Source organism: Pogona vitticeps, chromosome 1 (genome assembly GCF_051106095.1).
Source record: "Pogona vitticeps strain Pit_001003342236 chromosome 1, PviZW2.1, whole genome shotgun sequence".
NCBI classification, from domain to species: domain Eukaryota; kingdom Metazoa; phylum Chordata; class Lepidosauria; order Squamata; family Agamidae; genus Pogona; species Pogona vitticeps.
The window spans coordinates 73,234,984-73,250,515 of NC_135783.1; the positions used below are offsets into that span (position 1 = coordinate 73,234,984).

Consider the following 15,532-nt stretch of genomic DNA (forward strand, 5'->3'; position numbering starts at 1 on the left):
GAAAAAGCCTCCTCAACCTTGGCAAGACAAATATTACTTTCTTTTTAACAGGAAAAACTTCTTGTGCTCCTTAAAGGGCATAATTTTTTTTATCTCTTTTGCATCTTTTAGGCCCATGGAAGCCAAGTGTGACCAAAAACACAGTCTAGAGTGGAGAATGAGTGTGCTTGGTTTAAAACAGGGGTCAGGGAACTTTTTTACCTTTTACACCCCCCCCAAAAAAAAAAATTATATACGCCGACATTACCCCCTTGATTCGAAAGAAAGGAAATCATAAATTATTTGAATTCAAAATATTATTGAATCTACACAGGCTGTATACCGAACTAGCAAGATGCACTAAATTTGAGAAATATGTGCACTATTTTTTGCTGGAACATATTGCACTCCAGCCATGTTGTGGTATAGGGAGTAGTAAGGTGTCAAACATGCCTAGCAAATTGCATTAAATTTTTGCTAGCTCGCAGATGATTTAATCATCATCAGTGGCTGCCAGAGTGGTGCTAGCAATGACATGCTTGCTAGAGACAGCCAACACAGAACTGGGGGGGGGGCCCTTTCCCTACCACTTTAATCATTCTATGTGTGGTGTGCAAAAAGGAACAAAACACATCCTGGGGCCACAGCCCAATATCAAAGGACCAGTGTGCTTTTTTTATCATCATCAATGGAAAACTCAGCAGTGGCCAGAGGATTGGAAAAGATCAGTCTACATCCCAATCCCAAAGAAGGGAAGTGCCAAAGAATGCTCCAACTACCATACAATTGCACTCATTTCACACGCTAGCAAGGTTATGCTCAAAATCCTACAAGGTAGGCTTCAGCAGTATGTGGACCGAGAACTCCCAGAAGTACAAGCTGGATTTCGAAGGGGCAGAGGAACTAGAGACCAAATTGCTAACATATGTTGGATTATGGAGAAAGCCAGAGAGTTCCAGAAAAATATCTACTTCTACTTCATTGACTACGCAAAAGCATGGCAGAAAATGAGGAGGACTTAAAGAACCTCTTAATGAGGGTGAAAGAGGAGAGTGCAAAAAAAATGGTCTGAAGCTCAACATCAAAAAACTAAGATCATGGCCAAAGGCCCCATCACCTCCTGGCAAATAGAAGGGGACGATACGGAGGCAGTGACAGATTTTACTTTCTTGGGCTCCATGATCACTGCAGAGAGTGACAGCAGCCATGAAATCCCTGCTTCTTGGAAGGAAAGCAATGATAAACCTAAACAGCACCTTAAAAAGCCATCCCTTTCCCCCCCACCGCCTTAATTCAAAGTTTCTCTTTTGCTTGCCTGTTCATTTTCACAGTTTTGAGTCAGTTTCTCTCTCTCTCTCTCTCTCTCACACACGCACACGCACGCACGCACACACACACACACACACACACACACACACACACACACACACACACACACACACACACACACACACACCACATATCCATCCACCCACCCAGCCTCCCTCCATTTCCTCCCTCCTTCCATTTCCTCCCTCCATTTTATACATTTAAATAAGCTTGATGTAGTCCTTGGTCTCTCGCACCTTTCTTCCCTCCTTTCCCTTGCTTGCTCCTTAATCCTCTCCTGCTTGTTTGCAGTCATTTCTGGAGGAAGCTGTCATTCAGAAGCCCTGGATTGATTGATTGCCCAGGGCTAATACACAAGGAGGCTTATCTCTGATCTCTAAAAGAACGGATGATTTACGAGTGCTCTGCTGCAACGAAGGAAGTAACAGAGAGAGGTGGCTTACAGTTTGAGGTTTGGCTGCAGAGGGGGGGAGGGAGGGAGGGGGGTAGCACTCTGCTCATTACCCCCAGGATTTTCACTTTTACCCAATTTGGGGTAATTTACTCCTGTTCTCCGACCTATGGTTAAAAAGAGACAAAAAGAAACATTTGGAGGCATGGGGATGCTGGGATGCTAAACTATGGGAAGGAATATAAAGCTCACAAGCAGCCCACTTTCATTTACACAGATTTGTAGGCCAAGTTGTTGTTTAGTCATTAAGTTGTGTCCGACTCTTCGTGACCCCATGGACCAGAGCACGCCAGGCCCTCCTCTCTTCCACTGCCTCTCGGAGTTGGGTCAAATTCATGTTGGCGCTTCAATGACACTGTCCAATCACCTCGTCCTCTTTCATCCCCATCTCTTTCTTGCCTTCACACTTTCCCAACATCAGGGTCTTTTCCAGGAAGTCTTCTCGTGGGATAGCCAAAGTATTGGAGCCTCAGCTTCAGGATCTGTCCTTCCAGTGAGCACTCGTGGTTGATTTCCTTCAAAATGGATAGGTTTGTATTCTTTGCAGTCCAGGGGACTCTCAAGAGTCTCCTCCAGCACCACAGTTCTTCGGCGGTCAGCCTTCTTTATGGTCTAGCTCTCACTTCCATACATCGCTACTGGAAAAACCATAGCTTTGACTATGCAGACCTTTGTCGGCAAGGTGATGTCTCTGTTTTTTAAGATACTGTCTAGGTTTGTCATCGCTTTCCTCCCAAGAAGCAGGCGTCTTTTAATTTTGTGGCTGCTGTCACCATATGCAGTGATCATGGAGCCCAAGAAAGTAAAATCTGTCACTGCCTCCATCTCTTCCCCTTCTATTTGCCAGGAGGTGATTGAACTAGTGGCCGTGATCATAGTTTTTTTGATGTTGAGCTTCAGACCATTTTTGGCACTCTCCTCTTTCACCGTCATTAAGAGGTTCTTTAATTGCTCCTCACTTTCTGCCATCAGAGTGGTAGCATCCACATATCTGAGGTAGTTGATATTTCTTTCAGCAATCTTAGTTCCGGCTTGGGATTCATCCAGTCCTGCCTTTCGCATGATGCATTCTGCTTATAAGTTAAATAAGCAGGGAGACAATATATAGCCTTGTCATACTTCTTTCCCAATTTTGAACCAATCAGTTGTTCCATATCCAATTCTAACTGTTGCTTCCTGTCCCACATATAGATTTCTCAGGAGATAGATAAGGTGGTCAGTCACTCCCATTTCTTTACGAACTTGCCATAGTTTGCTGTGGTCCGCACAGTCAAAGGCTTTTGCATAGTCAATGAAGTAGATGGTTTTCTGGAACTCTCTGGCTTTCTCCATAATCCAGAATATGTTAGCAATTTGGTCTCTAGTTCCTCTGCCCCTTCGAAATCCAGCTTGTACTTCTGGGAGTTCTCAGTCCACATACTGCTGAAACCTACCTTGTAGCATTTTGGGCATAACCTTGCTAGCATGTGAAATGAGTAGGCTATACTGGAGAACTATTATATATAAAGTCTGGAGCAGTGGGTGTAAATGTGTGAAACCTAAGCAATGAGTGCTCAGCTTTGAAGCTTATTATGTAGCTGTGATATGCCCTCTTGAGTTCTCTGCAGAAAATTGGATAATGTTTAATAAATAATCAGCTTGCTTGATTCGAAGTAGTCTGAAACTATCTTATTCCAGACACATGATACTGCTTTGATTGCTGCTATACATAGCCATGTATGCACAGCAGTGTACAACACGAATTACAAGTTTATACTGGCACTTTGAGGAAATAACAGCATAATTATAAAACCATTCATACATCAAGCAGTAAGTTAATCAGGAAGAAATTAAGAGATACTTAAACTAGCCACGGAAGGTAGCCAATGACTATTCATTCAATGAAAAGCATAAGAATTGCCTTGCTCTTTGGTTCACTCATCTTCTGTCTTTGGGATTACACGCCACATGAGAATTATAAAACAACATAGCTGGATGAGAAATGGATTTTCAGCTACAACTCTTAGAATCCCGCAGCTAGTGTAGCTACCAGCCATGCTGTCTGTAAGTCTCTGAACATTGCAGTGCAGCAACTACAACAGCAACAAAACAGTTCATATCTCTAAGCTAGATACGGTGGGGAGAAGAACCACAAAAGGAAGTGTGATACTATTTGTATCTTAGTTTTAAAAATCTGAAGCATGTAAGTAAAGGGCTGTAATCATTTTTACAAGTGTTCACTTCCTGAGTAGAGATGCTTATATAAACTGAGAAGAAGCTGCACTTAGATAAAAGAAGAGACAGCTGCAGTAAGTAGAATGCCATTGGACTGTCGTCATGCAATTGTCTTCAAAAATAGCAGATCATATGAGTGCATGTTTTCTGTAAGCTTCATCGTGTCTGCCTAATCCTCTTTTAGGAAAAAAAAATTAAGACCAGAACTTACTTATTATAATTCCATGTTCAAAATTAATTTTTTTGTCAAATAGTATTTCCTTTTTATGTCCCTCCTGTACTGTCTATCCAAGCCTTTCCTTACATCCTTCTGCTTTCTTGACGTAATCCTTCAGGTCTTTGCATAGTTTGGACAGACAAGGACAAATACATTTACCAAGTGTCTGTAATATCTGAGTCATCCATAGGGCAGAATGCAAACTGGTTCTGTATAATTGCATAGCCACTGATACCAAAATGTGGTAGTAGCCAAATTTATGAATTCAGTTGCCTGTTGCACTTGTGTGCCTGATATTTTTTAAATCCCAGTTAGATAAAGATGGAAGAAGTTAATAGTAGCAATAGCAACAGGCTCAAGAAAGCATTGCAAGTTAGATTTTCAGTGACTGAAAGCAAGGTCCTAAGACTTTATTTCAGCATGAAGACCAAAACATTTGTAAATAAAATATTTTAAGATCTGTACACTGGAATGAACCTATAATGTACCTTGTACAGAGTACTGAAAATTGCAGCAATTTCAAATGGCAGCTCAGGTTTGTTACCTCCAGTATTTGTATAAGACTTCCTGCCTTAAGTGGGATTGGCCTAGATGTGTCCTGACTCTGAGGTTAACAGTGCTAATTAAGCTGTTAGAAGGTGTCATGAAAGGTTATAGCTGCACTACTCTCTTAACTTCAGAAACAACCTTACCGCAGTGCTGAATTTATGCTTCAAGCACAAGGCTTCTTTTTAGCGCCATGGTCTTACTTTCCTGTTTTCTCCTGTACATGCTTTAAGGTTTCTTTGAGGAGGCAGCAGGTGAGTGAGAGACTAAATGAGTGGGCAGTCTTCAGTGAGAAGAACAAGGAACTCTGTGAATGGTTGACGCAAATGGAGAGTAAGGTTTCCCAGAATGGAGAGATCCTTATTGAAGAAATGATAGAGAAACTTAAAAAGGTACAGTGCTTCTGATTACTCTTGTGAAACTTTGAACAAATACTGTCAGGTTTATCAGAGCAAGGATGCTAAATGTAGTAAACACTTAAAAGATAATTGAGATCTGGTTCTTACCTAAATTTGAAAACCTGTAAATCTTTATGAAGTCCTCCTAAATAAAGCATTGCACGGTTTTTGTTTATTATTGCCTCAAGTAGGAGGTTGTTATGAATAAGCTTTCTGATCTCTGTGTATCCTTCTGAAATCCAGGATTATCAGGATGAAATTGCAGTGGCCCAAGAGAATAAGACACAGCTCCAGCAAATGGGAGAACGACTTGCTAAAGCAAGCCATGAAAGCAAAGCTCTGGAGATTGAGTATAAGCTTGGCAAAGTCAATGACAGATGGCAGCATCTCCTAGATCTCATTGCAGCCAGGTAAAATGAATGAACTGTAAGATAAAGAACTCCATGTTGAATAATCATAGTAAATTAACAGAGACTTGAAGCTTTGCCTTAGCTAACCATCAGTCTTCTTTTGCTTGCTGTTTTGTTGTCCTTTTGAAGCCCATCAAGTTGCTGTCACTCACAGTGTGATTGAGCATCTTGTCATGGAATGTAGTCCTGAGAGTTCATTTACCAGATTCATCTAGCAAATGAACCTGGTAAATTCACACCAGGTATGAATATGAAGAGGGAAACTATTTCACAAGATTATGGGACAAAAAAACAACAACAAATTGAAAATGAAAAAAAGAAGAAACAAAAATGTTGTGGCACTTTGAAGACTATTATATTTTAATGTGAGCTTCTGTGGATCAAGTCCAATTTCTCAAACATAAGAGTTAAATTACTGTATATGGTTGGAATATTTATACATGGCTCTGCTGGGGTTACAAACAGTGAGAAGTGGCAGTGATTCAGCAGTAAAGGAATAAGCTATCAGGTTGTGAGTAACAGTAGCATAGTTGATACAAGTGGCAAACTGTGTGAATAAGTGGGTCATTTCACATTTGGTGACTTTAAGAACCCTTGATTGATATTCAGTCCTTTCAAAATGAAACACCAGCATCCGTACATACTTTATCTCAACTGTTTCTCTTTGAAGCCGTGTTTTGTTACATATAGTGACTAGAACTACACAGTATTCCATGATCCAAACAGATGCAACACAGAGTTATATAAATGTGTTGTTTTGGCTGTTTCTTTTTCATTTTTCTTGCCTAGTGAATCCCAGCATAGAATTAGCAATTGCACCTTAAGTTTTATATTTTTACCTCAAGGCACAACCCAGTTTCTAGATCGGCATGCTCACAGGATGCCTAAATTACTGGTGGCAGCCCATGGTGGTGAGCATGAGCTTGCTGTTTGTCTGCCAGCCCTTCCCAGCCTGTAGGTTAGGCAGTGATCTGATTTAGTAAGTGGGCTGTTAGAAATCAGGATCTTTGTCTGCATCATATCAGACTGCGTAGGCTGTGGTTTACAAAGACTGCATCAATTTTAACTTACTTGCTTTCTTGATAGGATTCTTGACCTATTATTGTGCCTGACTATACATTGCAAGTATAAGCTGGAAACTGGTTACAACTTCCTTCCCCTCCCCAGCCCTTTGAAGCCTCTCTAAAAACAGCTCGGAGTGGTTTCTTACTCTTTCCAGTTAGATTTTTGGACTACATAGAAGGACCCATTGTGAAAATTGCTGCCATCCTAATTGCAATAGATTCTGCTGTCTCATTGACGGAAGTCCACCTTTAGATACAGGACTTCCATGAAGCTTTCATAATTACGATATTTGTTTTTCCAATAAAACTGAAGTATTCTGAAGTTTTGTAAAATACGTTCAAGCAAAAAAAATTTTTTTTACTTACAGGTACCACTACACAGATGTTAGATTCATTACTATCAGGAAGTGGTATTTCTTGCAGTGGTAGCTGGTTGCTGAGGATGTGGTTTTATAGGCAAATACAAAATACAAAATTAGTTGAGATGTCTACATACAGTATGCCGTGGAAACATTGCTGTCCATTTTAGTTCAGTGCCCATAGAACAGCTTTCCAAAGTTATCATACTTTTAAAATCAACACACCTTGTAGGACTGGCACATGTGAATGGTTGCAAGCATGCTTTCAGAACAGGAGAATCAAAACCTTGTATACCTCAAAAATGACCTTCTTAAGACAGTTATAATTCAACTGAAGACTAAGCTAGAACTGTACCATGCAGTGCCATTCATGGAATTGGTGAATGCCTTTTTCTCTACCTTTCTACTGTTAAAATATCCTTTTTGAGATAAGTCAACCAGAATTTTATTAAATGGTTGAAATAACATGGCTGATTTATAAAGATTTTTTATTTGAAAAAAAAATATTTTCTTTCCTAATAAGTTCTAGCACAGAATGTGCTTGCTTTTTAATGCCTACACCACTTTACAGGTGTGGGCTGGGAAAGTAAATCCTCACTTGTCTTGTTCTCACATGTGAGGATGAGGAACCTTTGATGAGAATTGTGAACAATTTCCTGTTACTTTCACTAGAGTTCTTGCTTTGGCAAGAGTGATGTTTTACACAAAATTGTGCAGTTTGGTCCAGGTAAAAGCAAAAAGCAAAGTGTGCTGCTTATATGCCATCCCAAACCTCTTAAAGCACTCTCTGGGTGGTTTACAATTTAATTATGCAGGTTACACATTACCCCCACAAAAACAAACTGGGTACTCAGTTTATGACCTGGAAAATATAACCATAAATGAGACTAAGTAGCAAATATTTATAAAGGGAGAATGTCCTGAAATGCATCCCTGAGAACCAATGTTTTAGGAAGGAAGGGGCCTGACACACCTCCGCAGGTAGAGCATTCCACAAAGAGGTGGCCACCACTGAGAAGTTCCTAGCCATAGACTTCCTGACCTCCGTTGGGTGGCCACCTGCAGTATCACAACCTGAGAGGTGTGAGCAGCATGGGGAGTTGATCTTAGGGAGGTCCACTAGATAGCAAGGCCCCAAACTGTTCAGGGCTTTGTAAGTCAACATTGTTCCCTTGAATTTGGTGTGGAAGCAAACCATCAGCCAAAGGTTGAGAGCCAGGAATTGGGAAATGTGATTGTATGGTACTTAATTTTAGTGAAACGCAAGCAAATAGATTGTAATTGCTCTAAGATGTGCTGAAGAGGGTGCTAGAAAATAGGTACCTATTTTCATACGTGGTGAGAATGTGAGAACATACTGAAATTTTGGCAAAATTTTAATGTCCTAAAATAGTGCTTTTATTAGTATTTGAAAAGGAGGAGAGTAATTGAAAACTAAAGCATTAGTTTCCAATCTGTTAATAGCAGCAAGATTGGTTATGGCTAGGAACTGGAAAACAGATTGTAATATTTTGTTAAATGATTGGTATAGATAGGGATTCATTGACTACGCAAAAGCCTTTGACTGTGTGGACCACAACAAACTATGGCAAGTTCTTAAAGAAATGGGAGTGCCTGACCACCTTGTCTATCTCCTGAGAAACCTATATGTGGGACAGGAAGCAACAGTTGGAACTGGATATGGAACAATTGATTGGTTCAATATTAGGAAAGGAATACAGCAAGGCTGTATATTGTCTCCCTGCTTATTTAACTTATATGCAGAATACCTCATGCGAAAGGCTGGACTGGACGTATCCCAAGCTGGAATTAAAATTGCCGGAAGAAATATCAACAACCTCCGATATGCAGATGATACCACTCTGATGGCAGAAAGTGAGGAGGAATTAAAGAACCTTGTAATGAGGGTGAAAGAGGAGAGCCTGCTTCTTGGGAGGAAAGTGATGAGAAACCAGAGTAGATATAATCAAGATGGGTTGGATACAAATCTAATAAACAAACAAACAAACAAACAAACAAACCTAGACAGCATTTTAAAAAGCAGAGGCATCACCTTGCCAACAAAGGTCTGCATAGTCAAAGCTATGGTTTTTCCAGTAGTGATGTATGGAAGTGAGAGCTGGACCATAAAGAAGGCTGACTGCCGAAGAATTGATGCTTTTAAATTGTGGTACTGGAGGAGACTCTTGAGAGTCCTCTGGACTGCAAAGAGAACAAACCTATCCATTTTGAAGGAAATCAACCCCGAGTGCTCACTGGAAGGACAGATCCTGAAGCTGAGGCTCCAATACTTTGGCTATCTCATGAGAAGAGAAGACTTCCTGGAAAAGACCCTGATGTTGGGAAAGTGTGAAGGCAAGAGAAGGGGACGACAGAGGATGAGATGGTTGGACAGTGTCACCAAAGCTACCAACATGAATTTGATCCAACTCCGGGAGGCAGTGGAAGACAGGAGGACCTGGCGTGCTCTGGTCCATGGGGTCACAAAGAGTCGGACACGACTTAACAACAACAATAGATAGGGAAGTCTGGATATAGCAGTTAATGATCAATTCATTTGTTGTTGTTTAGTCGTTTAGTCATGTCCGACTCTTCGTGACCACATGGACCAGAGCACGCCTGGCCCTCCTGTCTTCTGATGAATTCATATATAATATTAAAGTTAAGAGTGGAGTAACTGTTAAAGATCTGTTTATAGACATCTGGGGAGAATTTTCTATTGATAAAGGAGAAGGGACAAAGCTCAATGCAAAAATCCATACAATTCTGGAAAAGAAATGGGGCTGAACAAGGTTAAATGGTATAGGTGATCACTCCCAAATGGTCCCAGTGATGGGAACACTGTGTATGTGGATTTTATTTATTTATTTATTTTGCTTTTTTATTAGCTATCTAATTTTTAGATGTTTATTTTCTTTCTATTTATTGTTTATGAGTTTAATAAACAATTTTTTTACAATTCCTTGACTGATCATGAGTTTAGTTTTTGACATTCTCTGTCTATAGCTCAAAGCATTACAGGATTCACTGTTCAGCTAAATGTATACTTTCTCATTTTTGGTGCTGGGTACCAATTACACTCACCTCTATGCTTAGAGGTATACGGAAAAACATATAATTTAGTTCACTTGCATAGCCGTAATACTATAGCATATCTGAGAAATGAACATTTTTGCAATCCACCTTTAGACAGTCGAAAAAGGTTAATTTGGAATTGAGATCCAGGAGACAATTATTGCCCTGTCTCCTGCCTATCACTGTCTCTAAGGGAAGAGAGGTGCTCTGCAGAATAAACTTGCTGTTGTGCAGAGTCTTCCTGTGTGGTTGGGGATTCTGAAAACTCAAGGTCACTCCATTACATGGAGAGGTTGCACATGTTTCAAACTGCTCTTTCTTCACCTGGAGACAGTGACAAGCAATATTTGAATTGTGCTACTGAATTGCCACCTTGGGAGTCAACTCTCTAGCATACTATTTCATTGATGGAGTCTGACTGTATACGTAGTCCTAATCTTGTCCTTGCAGGATACCTGGATGATCTGGTTGCATACTTTTTTTCTCCCATCTTTTTCTTCCATCTTTTTTTTCTTCCACATTTTATTATTTAAAATGCCTTTACAGAAAAACATAAAAAATAGGAAGTTTTCTCACCTTATGTCAGGTCATCTGACAGAATAATACTTACTGAGAATAACAGGGATTGAACCTGGGACCTTTTAAAGATGTACAGTACTCTAATCTCAGCTACATTACTTCCTTTATATAGCCGGGCTCAGTCCTGTGTCTTGGTTCGAAGAAAGTAGAACAGAATGTTGGAACTGACCTTTCCATAGGAATACTTCCTTTTTTGCTACTGTCCCGGGGTGGGGGTGGGGAGAGCATTTTGACAGCATTGTGGGTGATCTTTTTAGACCACTAAAATATCACAACAAGGCAAGTTTTCAAATGCTGCACCTTAGACTAATTCAGTTTTTGTTCTTCTTGAGGCATGGGCATTTTAGATATATTTGTTTCCCATTTCTAAATCATTTATTGAATGGTATAATCAAAATAAAAGGGATGTGGTGGCACTGTGGGCTAAACCGCAGAAGCCAGTGCTGCAGGGTCAGAAGACCAGCAGTCATAAGATCGAATCCACGCGACGGAGTGAGCTCCCGTCGCATGTCCCAGCTCCCGCCAACCTAGCGGTTCGAAAGCATGCAAATGCAAGTAGATCAATAGGGACCACCTCGGTGGGAAGGTAACAGCGTTCAGTGTCTAAGTTGCACTGGCCATGTGACCACGGAAGATTGTCTTCAGACAAAATGCTGGCTCTATGGCTTGGAAACGGGGATGAGCACTGCCCCCTAGAGTCGAACACGACTGGACAAAAATTGTCAAGGGGAACCTTTATCTTTTTATAATCAAAATAACTTTCAGTGAAAACAATTAGAAATTAATCTTAACATTTTGTGATAGTTAAACACTCTTACGTCTGTCCCCTTGATTTCTATGTGAGGATTAAACTTCTGCTTCAATGCTACTTAAAAGTTGTTTGACTTTTGCTTTGTTGTACGCAGTGCTTATTCATGCGTGAAACAGTTGACCGTGACAGTGTTCCTTGCAGTATATTATCCTTTGTCTTTTGTCCCTCTCCTCAAGTGGCAAAAATTCAGTTTTTCTCCCGAGTCGCATTTTCCTCCATTTTTCCTTACTGTCTTCTGTTTCTCCTTTAATTATTCCATCTCTTTATAATCCGGGATAAATTCTTCCTTGTAAAGAGTCCCTTGTAAAAAAAAGGGGGGGGGGTAAGTGGCAAACATGGTACCCAGTAAAACAAACAGCCCAAAATTGCCTGTGTTTGGTTTACAACTACCAAAAATATGCTTTCCTGGTCTGCTTTTTTGGACAGTTGAGCCTGCAACTGTTCAGAATCTCTAGTGTTGCTTTCCCTCTCTTCCCCTCCCCTCCCCCTCCCCCATTCATGGCCTACATTCCAGGAGATCACCCTGGCACATGTTGATGAATGTAAGTTTTATTTAGAAACATGACCACTTGTCACACAGCTCCGTCTCATATTATCAGGCAGTGACTTACTAACAGTTGCATGAGCATATTATATGTAAAAAAATTTTGCTTGGTGCTCAGTAGCCCACGGTCTTTTTGTGACTTTCGGATCGATTTAACTTTTGGATTAATTCTTACACTGGAAAGTTTAATGCTGATGCTGGTCAACTTATGTGCCTTGAAGATGGCAGAAGACAGCAGTGTGGATTCAGACCTCCCTGAATGCAATTGCGATGTGACAAGGCAGGCACTCTTTTCATTGTTTTCTTTTGTCTGTTTCTTTTCATGTTTTAGCTTATTAACTAGCTGAATAAGTGCCTGAGTGAATAGTCCACGCTGGTAAACAAATTCTTAGATTTTAGAATGCTCAAAAACTTTAGCAACTGTGGAATCAGCAAAATGAATGGGAAGCACACTTCCTGCTCCTAAGATTTGAGTCCTCAGTGAAACTGTACACCTAGTTTTTCTACCAATTAAATGCAAGATCACACTTTACACGTGAGACATAGTGGAAAATGTAGTTGACTTTAAACATCCACGCAGAAGGTGTGGAAAAGGGCTGACGTGGGAAAATCGTTTTATATGCATACTTCAATCAGAATATATCTAAGTAAAATTCCCAAAGAAATTTTCAGCCTCAGGAGAACATTTCACACATCGCAGCTTGCACCCCCAAAAGTGAATGTAAGTGCTACAGAGCTGTAGTATGGATCTATTCTGTCCCAAGAAACAGGAAAGAAACTAGATTTTTTTCCCCTTTCTGCTGTTGCTTCAGTTTCTAGCTGCAACTTTTCTCACTGTTAAGTTGTTAGACTTATGTGATTATGCCTTATAGAACTGCAAGAAAGACAGGAAGGAAGGAGAATATTTTCTGAGAGCACCTCTCCCTTAAAAATCATTGTTAAGTTATTATTAGGAACCGGTTGTCTGACTTCACAATGCAGTGTAACATAGTAAATGTATGAGTTGGACTAAAATGCATTTTAAGCCATGTAACTGTCTGATTCCCCCACCACCACTATATTTAGTGGTACATATTGACATTCTTAATATGTATACTCAAATAATGCAAATATTATGTTATTCTAAAGATGTGGCTATTTGTTGGTGTTTTGCAGTAATAGCTAGTGGCACTGAGAATAAGTAATAACTCTGGTCTACATTAAAAATAGAACAAGTGGCAGGGAGTTACTATACTTAATATCAAGGTTTCTAAATTTGTACAGCCTTACTTCAACCTGTCATGTGATGAGCTCTATTTTGAATGTGGGATCTTTGTTAGTGAGCAAAGGAACTTAGCACAATTTCTTAAAACAGCCTACAGTGTGATTTCCAGAATCAGTGCAATTCTCTAAGAACATTTCTGTTACATTTATCTCTGAAAGAGAACATGTTTACACTCTGCTCTTTTTGCAACTGTGCCTGTCATATGCAACAGTACCTTGCGTATCATTGTCTTTCACATCATTTTCTTGTAAGAGTTAGCATTTATGAATATTCCAATGCATCTGTGTGTTTACTAGATATTCTGCAGGCATGCAAATGCCACAAACCCTTCTATTCAGGCTGGTGAGCAAAACTGATGGAGTATGCCAGCAGACACTGGTTTATTTTTCCATGCGGTTTGGGGCAAAAATTATGTTCCTTGGCTTCATTCAGGGATTTGTGTGTTTGATGAATAAAGAGCCATTGACAGTTCTGACATGATTAGTACTTAATCTCCTATAAGCAAGAAGTGTGCAGCTAAAATCCACAGATCAAGTCTAAATGTGCCCAGGGCAAAATAATAATACTAATAATTATTACAATATGCAACTTTAGTTGAGTTGAAGTTTTAAAAAACTTGAAGGAGACCTATTTATTGCACATTCCCCTTCAAATGGAAATGGCAAACTGCCTGTGATATTTTGCCAAAAAGAGCCAGAAATACTTCCAGAAGAGCACAGAGGAAGTGTTTGCTTTCTCAGTAAGTACCTTGTGCCAAATATATAGAAATAAGGGAAGTGCCATATATCTTCCTTACACTTTCCTTGCTGATTTTATTTTAAAGTTCTATTTTAATTTAATGCACAGCTTACGTACTCTAGGACTCCATATGGATATAATTCAGTCTGAGCCACTGAAGGAAAACAGATGAATAAGCTATAATTTTCAGTTATATAAAAACTTATTGGACCAAATAGCCAGTCTGCCTGCCAAAGTTTTACATGTAAATTAATGAAGAAAGGAGCTGTGCCTTTATCTCTTCCCTCTATATACAGAAGAGAGCTGTCTTCTCTGTGTTATGGATGTAGGTTTATTTTATTTAAGAGTAGAGGTACAGTAGCTCCCTTATCAGTGGCAAATTTGCTGCACAAGTGTGTTCTGATAACCCTTAGATGGTGGGAATACATGACTGTGGATCTTCTTATAGACATTGCTTGCTTTTTAGAAACAATGATCTGCAGCAGAAATAGGCAAGGAGCAACTTTCTTGTGTATCAGACCAGGAAACTGTGCTTCTTCTTTAGACAGGATGGGAAAGGAACATACTGACTGTACAGGGAGAATGGGGAGAGAACTGGACTCTGATGCCCAGCAACGCCCAGCAGCAACAAATATAAGCAAAATGTGAAAAGGGTGCAACTGTACGAAGGGTGGAGATATTTCATATTATCCCATATTAAGTATTTTAATACAACATTTAATTTATCCTAGTAGACTCTAAGTAGAGTATATCCAGCTGGCTGGATAGGTCAGTAAATTAGGTATCTGTCTCGGGACCCGGAGGTTGGAAGGTCAGTTCCCTACTGTGCATCCCAGAAGAGCCAGGCTGTGTGGCACAGGGCATGCTGCACAGTCCCAGGGCATGCCCAGAAGAAGAAAACGGTAGCCCACTTCTAAGTACTCTTTATGTGGAAAACCCTGAAAAGGGTTGCCATAAATCAGAACTGACTTGATAGCACATGATGATAATGATGATGAGAGTACATCTAAGTGGTGCTTTTTACATCTACTATATCAAATCCAAGAAAATGTAACCTATTAAGGAGCAAAGACCAGACTTGGATTGTGGAGAGAATGTAGAGGTTGCTTAATGAAACCAACAAATACTACAGTGGTGCCTCGCTTAACAACGATAATCCGTTCTAGGAAAATCGCTGTTAAGCGAAAACATTGTAAAGCGAAATTAAAAAGCCCATTGAAACACATTGAAAACCGTTCAATGCATTCCAGTGGGCTAAAAACTCACTGTCTAGCGAAGAGGCTCCATACGGCAGCCATTTTCGGTGCCTGTATAGCGAGGAATCTGTCCCTAAGCACAGCGGGGAGCCATTTTAAGCACCCGGTGGCCATTTTGAAAACCTGACGATCAGCTGTTTTTGATCATCATAAAGTGAAAATTGGTTCCCAAAGCAGGGAACCAATCATCGCTAAGCGAAATTCCCCCATTTAGACCATTGTTTTGCGATTGCAATTGTGATTGCAAAAACATCATCATAAAGCGGATTCATCATAATGCAGGGCAATCATTAAGCTG

General features: G+C 40.1%; 1 protein-coding gene across 12 annotated transcripts in view; it reads left to right on the plus strand.

Annotated features, from left to right (window-relative positions):
* SYNE1 (spectrin repeat containing nuclear envelope protein 1) overlaps positions 1-15,532 on the plus strand; it is a 350,189-nt gene that overhangs the window by 290,153 nt on the left and 44,504 nt on the right. For 11 of the 12 annotated variants that reach the window (XR_013540562.1, XM_072995212.2, XM_078383243.1 and 8 more), the window contains 2 exons: positions 4,970-5,128; positions 5,378-5,544. Coding sequence is in view for 11 of the 12 variants with exons in the window: in XM_072995212.2 (XP_072851313.2) it covers positions 4,970-5,128; positions 5,378-5,544 (326 nt within the window). In the remaining variant the exon portion in view is untranslated. Of the gene's footprint in view, positions 1-4,969; positions 5,129-5,377; positions 5,545-12,149; positions 12,258-15,532 lie in introns of those variants that run through there. The other variant, XM_078383245.1, reaches the window with a different exon arrangement.